This window comes from Bacillus rossius, assembly GCF_032445375.1.
Source record: "Bacillus rossius redtenbacheri isolate Brsri chromosome 9 unlocalized genomic scaffold, Brsri_v3 Brsri_v3_scf9_2, whole genome shotgun sequence".
NCBI classification, from domain to species: Eukaryota; Metazoa; Arthropoda; class Insecta; order Phasmatodea; family Bacillidae; genus Bacillus; species Bacillus rossius.
In genome coordinates, this window is record NW_026962013.1 from 3535455 (window position 1) to 3548040 (window position 12586).

Genomic DNA, 12586 nt, shown 5'->3' on the forward strand with positions numbered 1-12586 from the left:
TAACTCTTGGATTTTATTTATTCCCAACTACTTGCACAACAAAATTATACATTTGTATTGCAAACACATGAAATTCGTAAGATCTCAGCTACTGCTACAAAATAAAATACCATGGTAGCAACTCGAATAAAATGATAAATACAAAATAGTGACCAACAGTGGAAGCCGCGCAGTCAGCTGTCTGGTGCCGCTAGTGCTGGGACTCACCATACGGGCCTAACTTCACCACACTTCATTGGTTCTCGTCCAAGGGCCATCAACTCAATCTTCACATGAAACTTAAAACTCTTTAACAGGAACTTCCATTTTACAATTGTTCTAAATGTTTTTTTTTTTTTTAAATAGAATATGTGTAGTGTTTTCTAAAGCGTTTGGAGAAAAGAACGGTTTTGGTAGAAAATAATAAGTTTAGAAGCTATTTCTAAGCCGGCATTACAATAGCCCGTTGCATTCGTCCATATGTCCTCCAGACATTCGTCTGTCAACTAACCAGGCAATTCACAAATTTCTGCACGCTCTTCATGATATATTTCCTGATTCAATGCTACTTACTGAAAAGGCAACTTAGAATGTCGAGAAATTTTCTCCATGCTCAATTAGTCACCTCAGTTCACCACGTCAAGGTTGTCAAATTAAATTATTTAACTCATCGCTGTACCAAAAATAAACACAGAGTAATATGTATAAAGCAAGTTTTTGAAAACATATCATGCTAAACCCTTTTTATGGACATTCCTTTAAAAAAATTAATAAATAAACCAGTTTATGTAAATATTTCTTTACAAGTTGACTTTAATTTACGAACACAAATGATTAAAAAGGAAAAATAATTGTAAGTCATGGTCACTAAGGTGTTTGATCTGGAGGCCTTTTCAGCTAAGTGGAAATAACCATATTTTTCACAAGAAAAATATGATTATTTCCACTTTACTCTTGACTACAGTGGATTTTCTTGAAAACTACAAGAGTTCTGCTTCATTCTATTAAAACCCCTAACTATTTACTATTGCTTAATGATTACAAATAGTTTCGGCAGGAAGGCGTTTTCTAGAGGATACATTAGTATTAAATTTATAAATGCCCAGCCACCTAATGGAAAAATACCAACTACAAAATTTAATTTGAAGAGGGGCTACAAATGTGAGATCATTCGCTAATTTTTCTGCATTATATATTATATTTTTTTAGATATATATTTTTGCCATTTTAATATATTTTTTTCCATGATATTTGACAAAACACGAATTTTCCTTTCTACTTGCTATTCCAGTAGTTCTGATGACCATCAGTAGCGGATCCAGGATTGACTTCTGGGTGTATGTGGGGAATGTGAAAAAAGTAGTAGTTTGGGTCAAGTGCATATTTTACGCTTTTGGGAAGGAGGTGGGGGGGGGGGGGGGGGGATCCACCCCTGATGACTATCACCACTTTGGTTGTCCAGAACTGTCGCACTGAGTCCACATGAAGGCCTCCAGAGAACCTGTGCTGGCCACATCAGCCATCACAGCGGAGGCACACCAGACGGACCAGTTACTGCACTGTACACGTTCAACACACCCTGACCTCTCTCCTAGAAAATATCATATCAACCTAATTACAATGACATTTTTTTCCCTCAGAGATTTGAAAAATTACATAATTAAAAAATCTAACAGAATTCTGTTTTGTGATTTTTGAATTTTCATAACTTTCCATTACAAATAGGTCATTTTTCTAAAAATAAACAGTAGAAATTATGTAATTTGAGGGCAGCATATCAATTATTCTGACAACTACAATGTAATTTATACCCACTTTTATTACAATGCCCAAGAAGAAACTGTGATTGGCTGAAATTCACATTGCTTATTTATTAGCTTTTTATTATGTCTAGGCTGGATTTGACTCCCAAAATTATACATTTTTAATATATGTATTTTTTTGTTTTCACTTTACTCATAGGTAATTTTCAGCAAGCAATGGGTGCCTAGTCTATTTTCAGCCACATGTTTATGGTAAATCTGGAGAACATATTTCTACTGGCCACGCTTAGAGCCACCCTGGATGTGAATCAACACAACTGTCACGTTCAGGAGCCTCGTGTTACCTTAAAGCATTTACTCGAAGTAAAAACAACACTGACCGTGTCTTGCAACCAAGGACTCCTGACAAATGTAATAATTATAAAATATAAACTAATCATACAAAAACTCAACCACTGTTTTAATAACCCGAAATCAAATAACTGTAATGAACTAAAAATTATAAAATTTTTTTACCAGACCAAACAATTCTTGTTTACGTAAAGTTCAATAGCAAACACACTGGCCTAATACGGTTTGAATTCAATAAAAATCCATAGTGACACTGCAGAACTACTAGCTGACCACATCGACACATTACATTTAAACGATCAAGTAGGAAGTGGCGAGACGCACAGACAGTCTGGAGACGGGCGTCTCAGCCGTCGCTGTTGTCGCTGTCCACCACGACGGGGCTGCGCTTCATCACCTTGACACGGCCGCCCTCGTGCGGCTGGGCCGTCTCCGGCTCGCGGTCGCGCTTGCGGGCACGCACGGCTTCCTCGTCCAGCTCCACCAGCTTGCTGCGGGCACGGCACGGCACACACCGGCACATACAACTGGCACCGCCACCCAACGAGAGCTTTGCACTCTTCTCTTCCCAGCTCTCCCTTTGGTTACTCTACTCGGATGTTACGTGGGACTTATTTTCCCCCACACTACATTATTTAACGAGCTGACTGATGTTGCCTTAGCATGGGCGAAGGGTTACTTGGATGTTATGCTGGACTTATTTAAACCCCCCACCCCCCCCCCCCCAACACTAAATTATTTAACAAGCTGACTGATGTTGCCTTAGCACGAGCGAAGAGTTAGTTGCATGTTATGCTGGACTTATTTCCCCCTCCCCAATACATTATTTAACGAGCTGACAGATGTTGCCTTAGCATGAGCGAAGGGTTACTTGAATGTTACGTGGGACTTATTTTTCCCACCCACTACATTACTTAACAAGCTGACTGATGTTGCCTTAGCATGAGCGAAGGGCACGATACAGGGTCAAAAGTTGTAGTTTGAGTATTCGATACGCAACCACGAGGAAAACAGACGGTGAGCAACATCAGTCTGGCGGGCTTGAAGCACGAAGGTTTCCTCTGAACTGTCAGGATGCACCAAGTCCAGGGTGACGAGAGAGAGAGAGAGAGAGAGCGGTTTGGCCGGTGCACCCGAGGTGGGCAGTCAGCTGACAACCAGTGTTGTTTGCAAAGCATGGGGCGGAGTGTGGCGAAATATACTGCCGTGCAACAACCGACCAGCATTAAAAATATCACAGCAGAAAAATCACTTCTACTTGGAGCCCACTCAGGAGAGATATCTCACGACGTTGAAAGGGGCACCTACCTGCTTCTACGGGACCTGACCCTGAACCGTCCCTTGCAAGTGCACCTCAGGCCAGCCACTCCCCTATCCTAACTCTCGACTGTAGTACGTCTCATTCTTAGTCTGCATTGTGCTTTTTCCAACAGTCACGCAATATCTGCTATAAGTGCCATGCTTGTTTTGGTGGATGCCAGATACGAAGATGCATTGAGAACCACAGCTTTAAACACAAGATATGAAATTTTTATTTGAAATCTACTTAAAAAAAATATTATTTCATAAAAATTGTTTTGTAATTTTTTTTTGTATTTCTTCGAAGGCATTACATGATACTAAATTCTTACTTCTAAGGAAACACAACTGAAAGCACATTTTGGTTTAATATTTTTATACCCTTTAATATAAAAAAAAATTGGTTGTCTGATTACTGCACATGTTTAATTGATGCCTTGTTATTAATAGTTACAAACTGCTACAAATAGTTTCTCCCGTGAAGCAAGAACTGGTTTTGGCATTGATATTTTTCTTTCTTTCATAATGTATACAACTGCAACAGTACTATCAGAAGACACATTTCTAAGGTCTAATATAAATCAACAAATATATTAAACCAGGTGTTAGTTATCAATCTGGCAACAATGGAAGCCATTTGCTCTGTACTGCAATCTAAGCAACTAGTTGAGGTAGTCCCAGGTAAAACCTGCATAGACAAGGGAAAACCCTGGACTCGTCATGCCAGGTTCTGTAGGGCATGTGTTAAGAGAGCATTTTAAGCATGGGACAAAAGAGAACGGTCAGTGGAAGAGTTGCGCTGGGCAGAAAGGTTTCTGGGTGCTTGGACACGAGGCCAGCATTAGGTTTGTATTCGCATCTGGATCTGCTGTGACCAGGGGCGCACGCGACCACTTTCGTCACCCACCCCACCTAGCAGACTTTCTGTTCCTGAAACTTATTAGCAAGAAAGAGAGTAACTGAGTACTTTTCATTTTTGAAGTTATACTTCTTCAGGCACGTTATGAAAATAATGAGAATGAATTTTTACCATGTGCGTGTAGCACACAACAAAATTTTCCCACGAAAGAAAAAAAGGTACACACAAATAAATTATATTATTTAGTGATTGTCTGATTGATATTGAATACTGGTCCATATAATAAAAAAAAATTATTTATTGTAAATGTAGTGATAGAAATTATGTTTACAAACTTTTTCAAGTTTATTTTTCAAGTGAAGTTATATTCCCATATAAATTGTAATTAATTTGGATGATAAATTATAACACTATTTATTATTTAATAAAAAAAAAATTAGAATGAAAATTCAACATATTTACTGTTTTTCATTGTTAATTAAAATTTATCTAAAATTTTTTACTAAATTCAACAAGTAATTTTTACACGTGTTTATGTTTATTTATAATTTGTTACCTGCCCACCAACAGTTGCGATGGGAACGACACATACAGACAAGTGCACAGTTGCCACTGCCAACGTGTGGACTCCACACCCTCGTCGGTACCACTGCACGCATGCAGACAACACTCGAGGACCAGAGTGCCACACGCTGGCAGTGACCACAACAAACATGCAAGTGTGTTAGCGACGAGGCTGAAGCTCGTCCGCGAAGCACCCCTGGCTCGGCTCGGACACTTCCCTTACATGCCGCCAACATGGCTGTACTGCCATTCACAGTTCACGGGCAGGGATTTTATTTCAATGATAGATTCCAAAAATTTCTGAGGTCAGGTACAAAAAATAGGTGAAGTTAGAACAGTGGGGAGGGGGGGGGGGGGGAGAAAAAAAAAACACGAAAACAACCAACATTAACATAACCTCTGTCATGGAGTGACATTCAGGAGTAGAAGAGTGCTACAAAGCCCCACATCCCAACCATCCCATTATTATTATTATTAAACGGATGCTCATAATATCTTTCTGTAAACACTATTTAAGTCAAAATTTTCTTTTTCCCAGGTGTTAATGATAAACAAAAAAAAAATCCTTTACCACTTAGTTGTTTGAAGCTTCTCTACGAGTTGCCTAAAACACGGGTTAGCTACTACACTTGACACTTATTCACCAAAGTTACAAGCAGTAGCTCCTCAACTACTTCTAGTTGAACTACCAAAGTCAGCAGAAATAAATATTAGGCGGGACACAACCCGCCATGCTACACAAACACACACATACACATGTACACACACACACACACACACTCGCATTAAAACGTACACTACTAACAACTACCAAAGAAAACTTGAACAGCTACTTACATAGTGCGCCCTTCCCCACTTGCCAACTTAACCTGACTACCAATATTTGCGGTTGTACCTAGAAAGTGACAAACACACGTCACAGTCCGTGAAGCACCCCTGGCGTGACAACAACACACAGCACCCACACGCGTGACGTCGCTAGCCGCGCTAGTGACTACAGGGATGGTCGCTCTCAGTCTGTGTCCGAGCAGAGCTCAGCCCTCAACACTCACAGCACAGCAGGACCGCGATATGCTGATTTTCCGTGCGGACTAGCTGGCCAACAGAGACCGCCAGGGCACACATTTCTTGCCGTGAGCTACGCTCCATTAGAATCTGGTGGTGACGACGGAAGTGAAAGGGTTGCGAATATGTTCTCTCAGTGTCGAGTAAAAATCACAACAGGGAATGCAAGTAAGAAAGAATTAACAGTGAATATTTACAGATAATTTTTTTATCATGTGTTTCTACTCCTTTACATCAGAATAGAGGTTATGTTGAACTGCCTTTACTGTTTCATAGTTATACACGTGTATTAAAAAAAAATTGCTATATTTAATCTTCATCTTTTTTTAAAATATAATAATCATTTTACAATCTAACCACTATAGTTAGCTTCATACATCTGCTTGCAGTTTATATAATTAGTTACTCAGAAATTGGACGGGGCATGAAGTTTCTTGCCTTGTGGGATTAAGACACATCATGGACGAAGGTTCCACCGACGTTTCAGTCAGAAGCCTCTGATTAGCCCGCAGATGAAGCTAATCACGAAACACAAGCAACAGTATGTAAAGGCAAGAGGATATCTCGGACCCTCAGTAGGATGCTGACCTAATGATGGCGTCCGCAATGATGACAGAAACTTCACTCTAGGTGTGACTAAATCCCACAAGCGAAGAAACTTCAGACAATAGCCACGTAAGCCAGGGATCTTCACTAGGATGAGGAATCTTCACAGTTTCAAATTACCACTACCACCACCACACACTTTACAGTGCATCTAAATAATTGCATTGGCACAAATTACATTAGCATTCCATGTAACGTAACTTAAGTCCCTAACTTTTTTTTTTTCATTTTAAAGAGAGCTGTATATTTTCCAAACAACATTCGAATGAGTGGGTTATACACTATGCTAACATACTTCTCTGAAATAGAAAACAATAAAAATACTTATCCAGAAAAGCAGTAATCAAAAAGAAAAAAACTCTCATTTTTTCGGATTATCACAGCCTGTCTTGTATACCCTCATCAAGTTAACCACTACTGTATTTTATATTCTTAAATGTCTCACTCCAGCAATTTAATGAGCAAAATTAAATGACAACCTGTAAATTCACTAGTAATGTTATATCAAGTTTACAACCTGCAAGCAAAACTTGAAAACACTCTGATGAGTTTATGATAGAAATAAACTTTTGAAAATAAATTAAAATAAGAAAACTATAAATCAAAACTTTTAACATTCACGAGTATACATGCTTGCTTGCAGAGTTTAAATTTAACGACACAAAAGAAATGCTGAATCAAGAGGTTTTTGTGCAAAAAATACAACTCTGCAACGTTCCAGGCACAAACAGGAGCACATCTAGGCATCGCTACAGTGCCTGAGAAGACGACATGCTATCAGAGCTGTTAAGTATCATGTTCAAGCACTCCACGGGAAGCAGGAGACACGCAGGAAGCAGACGTGTAGTTAGTCAAACACACTAGCAACCAGCAGTCTGGCGTACAGCACAACGGACGGTTGGTTGTGGAACGTTACGGGCCCCGCCTGCCCGGGCACACACGCGGTGCGCAGAGCTTCAGGAAAAACAACGCAATTTCAAAACTACTCAACATATCCGAGTGGGGTCTGTTCACGAAAAGCATTTAAGAATTTGCTGACAGCCAAAAAGAACTTTTGATTTTGAATTAAGTTTTTTAAATTTTATTTTTAGAAGGGTTAAATGATAAAAGGCGTAATTTCAAGAGTCATTTTTATGTGTAAAACCACCGGTACAGATTCTTAAAACCACTCAAGGGACTTTGCGTTACACCTTTATCTCATTTCTATGCCATATAATGTTACAATCACTGTTCAAATCTATTAGTTGTCCTGTGAACGAGAAGAATGCAAGCCAGACTAGCAATGATCCAGAACTGGGACGATGGCGATGACAGCACCTCTGGGAAGCTGAAAACGTTCAGTTTAAGACTATCTCTCCCGAGATGGCCAATGAGGCGAAATAAAGGTAGGGCAGCAACACTGGGAAGACGAGTGTCGGCTGATGCGAAAGTTCAGCAATGAACACCCTTCGTCTGTCCGACAGAAGCTCATCCTAGCTGCTAAACTGCCTGAGCTAAACGAGCTACAAATCGCAGAAGCTGCAAACTCTTCCTTGGCTTCTGCGTGGGATAGAGACCACCCCACACAGGGAATACGTCTTCTCAGCTCCAATGCTTCAAATGAAATCCCCTTTTATTGTAAAAATTATAAGTTTTACTTGCAAATTCAAGGAAAATCAATGCTAAGATGTAGATATTATGGCTACTTGGAAATGAAGACTAAATTATGAAACTGTGTTTTAATGCAGAACTAACACAGCTCTGAATAAGGCTGGGTCGCTTACATTACACTATTAGATACATGGAAACAGATAAAAATACAAGATATTTAATAAACTTATGAATCACAGGAATATATATATAAATTAAAAATGTAAGTATTCACAATACTTACAGCAATATGCACAGTATAACAATTTAGTGAGTACCGACAGGACAGCTAGTAAAAATTTAACATCGCAGACATTATAATTGGAGCGAGTAGGCATGCACATGATGGAGAGGTGAGAGAAAATGCAGCAGGAATAGTGCCCCTTTACCAAGGGTGTTTCTCCAACATACTTTTACAGAATAAAAAGACCTTTCTTTATATGTCATTACCAGTAACTGAATAAAACTGACAGTTTCATAACACAAAGGGTTGACGGTGCTAGAAAAATTGTTAAAGCACCACCTTTCAAGAAAATTGCCACGGCCAAATAGGCATCAACTAGTACTTGGGCCACGGTGCAAAACATGCATGTCGGTAAAGACTACACAAACAGCTATTAACCACCTTCGTGATGTTCAAGTGTTGAGGCCCGTTTCCAGCAATGCGTTCGGTCGGTCAGTGGTTCATCGCGAAACAAGGTCAAAACATTATCTTCAGCGACTCAGTGATGTCGTGTGAGAAGGCAACATCCACTTGCGGAGGATTTAATTAGCCAAAACAGACCCAGGAGGAGATTTAATAGACCTAAGTATTTCAAGTGCATTAACTTAACGGATTATCTGCGGTCTTCCCTTTAAAACTACACTGATGATTGAAAATCCAGGGATCCAGATGTGTTGGATTGCAAAGCTCTGAATTAAACAAAAAAATTATTTCGTAGAAATATTTACATTAGAATATATTCACACACAACAAAATCATACAAAGCTGAGGATGCTAAGGTGCTAAATGTGTTCCAGTACAAACTATTAAGCAGAAATTACAAGTAAAATGATTTAATAAACACATAAGGGAAGTTAGTAATTTTGATTGAAAATTAATGCAGATCCAAAACACCCTCTCCCTCTAAGCCATTAGAGACAACAGAAAACTTATTTTTAGTGCACACGTAATGAAGTCAGGTGATAAAGTGAAGGATATTAAAGCTTCACGACAATCCTCAAAGGTTTGTGAAGAAACTAAAATGCGGGATGCAACTGATTTTTAGTGCACACGTAATGAAGTCAGGTGATAAAGTGAAGAATATTAAAGCATCACGACAATCCTCGAAGGTTCGTGAGGAAACTAAAATGCGGGGATGCCGAGCAGCGGAAAGGCAGGCAACTCACCTGTGAGAGGAGACGGCCGCAGGGCTCCGGTGCGTATCCCGCGCCCTCACACGTCCACTACTGGCAAACAACAAGCACACTGCCACATAGACAACGGCACAGCCACATGCACGGCGTGTCCGCAGGAACACCGTGCTTCCCTGCACCTGCGCCGGTCTCGGAGGGTGGTCCCGGGGGAACGACCGAGGACCGAGGACCTTCGACAGGTGCTGGCAGGAAGCACGGTGACCCGCTCACACTCCGACAAGCTCCGACGAGGAACAACAAAGTGCAGGTCGCAATGACATTGACCGCATGACCGAGTGCCAGACAATTACACTTGCAGAGGAAACAGCAAAATAAATTGTAACGGAAAATTATTGAAACATACCTTAAAAAAAATTGCATGCAGAATCAGTGTAATCTCAAACTTAATCTACACACACATATACGTATATTAATAAAGAATATAAACTTTACCATTAGAATGACAAGATTAAAATAATCTCTCTTTGGGAATCGTGCGGTGATTCATGGGAGTTGGTGACCTTCGACACAGTTTTTCCCAGCTGATGCTGACGTTAATTATCAGCTGTTATTGTGAAACATGCGCGTAGCGATTTGTTTGTTTTGGTAAAAACATACAAGTCAGGCCTCTACAAAATCTCACAAAGTTTAGGAACCAGACAAAATTACTTTCGCTAGGTTAGATTATTTATCCACCTCGTGTAGCGGACAAGTAAAACAGTACAGTGCCAGTGCAATGCAATATGCAATGTTGCCCAGCATTTGGGCACACAGATGCATTCGCTGTGAGTGGGTCTGACACAGGGGTTACCGACAACACATCCATACGAAGAACTTTAATTATCTATGAGCTCACGATGTGCAGCACACCACATATTAAATACACGCACACTAGTTTAGTTACCATCGCGGTTTCCTGGACCCAGCCATTTCTGTTCAACAAGAATTTTTGATGATAATAATAATAAAAAAAGCTGATGTTTTTAAAACCACTGTATAGTGATATGTTGGTATCTTGGCAGATGTTAGTCGCCAGCAAAGAAAAGTTAAGATCATTGCAACCTAGTGCCCGGAATTTGTAACGCACTGTGCTAGTTTGAATAATTCTCCATTTTAAAATAAAACTGACTTTTTTGACAGACTTCAGTATGATGAATGTTCCAACTAACAGTTAGTTAAGAAAGCTGGAGTCCAATGATTTGCTTTTGGGCGAAACAGGGAAAACATCGATCAGAAGTGCAGCAACAGAGTGCATGTTGGGCAGCGACTTGCACTGTTGCTAATGGTTTCACGCTCCGACTGCCGAGAAGTCAGACGCACGTTCCGAAACAGCGATACTGGGCTACAGTCTCAGCATTCTCCACAAACACTGCTGCCATGTCCAGGAATGTCAACCCTTTTACTATTTGGTGAAACTTTGAACTCCCGGGCAAACGGAAGAATCTTCTCAGAACCGTAGATTAACTCAATGACGTACAGTTGACGGAACTTGTCCTCCTCACACGCAGCTGCTACGGTGATCTCGCAATCTCAAATAACCCGTGGCTCCGGCATGATCTTGCACAACTCAGAGAGAACATTGCAAATTTTATCACAAACATCAACTTGAATGCATAAATGAAAGTGGGTGCCATTACGTCTATACTCAAATGGGGGCCATTTAAAAAATTTACTATAATACATGAATCTCCTGTGGTTACTGTTCTGTTTAGACTTGATTTCACCTTGAAATGATTGGTTGTTGTCAAGTCTTAATCAGCATCTCACATAGTAAAGGTTTACATGAATCATACTGTATACTTTTATTGTTAAAAGTGTTTCCATAATAATAAGCATATTAATAATTAAATTAAAACATAAACATGCTTTTCACCACTATATACTGTTCCAAAAGTAACTTTACAACTTTAAAGGAAAATACGAGTATTAGTTTACCCAAAAGAATTAAACAATTTTTAAGCTCACAGTGAAACCCTCTTTATACCAGCCAATAATTTATTAAATTTAATCTTAACACTAGAATCAGAATTAACTAAGTAAAAATAAAAACTTCAAAAATATTTTCCACTCTGATATCACAGAAATATATATATATTTTTTTAAACCCTCCTTGAATTTGCTTTTTGATACAAATCAGTACATATATGACAACTTACATAGTTTGATAACATTCACTTTGTGAATAATTTTACATATAATGGTTATAACAAGGCATATAATAATTCTATAAGATGAATGTAATGAGTTCTACCGTATCTTATTATTATTGTAAGAGGTAAGGATCTATTTGGTATATTTTCATGTTCCAAGATGAGACAGTTTGAATTCCAAGCCAAGCGATAGAGAACACTAGTACTTCCAGTGTTAATGGCTGACGTGTTCCGTCTGTATGTGGTGGATATGGGATGGACCGGGTTATCCTTTCTAACTGATCTTTGATGGCGATATGTTGTTCTACCATTGAAACGGCAAGCGTGGCAGTTAAAAAGACCTGCTTACCCGGGCACACACACAGTGTGTAAAGCTTCAGAGAAAACCACGCAATTTGATAACTGCTCAAGATATCAGAGTGGGATCCGTTTACGAAAAGCATCTAAGAATACGCTAAGGGAAGATGAGTTTTTAAATTGTATTTTCAGTAGAGTAAAAAATGCCCAAAACTTGTTTTTTTTTTTTAGGCTTAATTTTCAGGCAGAAACTCCCCGTTGAAAATACTTGAAAGCACTCAAGGGACATGAATTACACATTTATCTTCTTTTCTCCGCCATAGTTGTCCTATGAAAAGACTGCATGTTAGTTAAGATCTTTGTGCTCTGAGGTGAAACCACACAGGAAGCATCAGCACGCATCGCAATTATCATCCCGCCTCACAAATACAAAAACACTCCTGGCTAGGTGAAGCCTAACTGGAGATGCTCCTCTGTGTGACAAAAACAATTAAAAACCTTCGTAAAATCTGCCACAGTTAACGTTACAACGTGTAATTACATATGTTCATCAATCCGTCCACACACATATTGCCTTGAAGTCGCAAAGCTCTTTTTGAAACTGCCAGTGCTACACTACTTCACGTCCT

At 39.4% G+C, this 12586-nt stretch overlaps 1 protein-coding gene across 6 annotated transcripts in view; it reads right to left on the reverse strand.

Annotated features, from left to right (window-relative positions):
* Window positions 1–12586, reverse strand: part of LOC134543047 (myeloid leukemia factor) — a 26832-nt gene continuing 14246 nt past the window's right edge. For 2 of the 6 annotated variants that reach the window (XM_063387755.1, XM_063387754.1), the window contains exons 6-7: window positions 9505–9564; window positions 1–2584 (exon numbers count right to left, since the gene is read on the reverse strand). In XM_063387755.1, coding sequence (XP_063243825.1) covers window positions 2440–2584; window positions 9505–9564 — 205 coding nt within the window. In that variant the 3' untranslated portion in view covers window positions 1–2439. Of the gene's footprint in view, window positions 2585–5660; window positions 5711–9504; window positions 9565–12586 lie in introns of those variants that run through there. The other 4 variants (XM_063387756.1, XM_063387759.1, XM_063387758.1 and 1 more) reach the window with 4 other exon arrangements.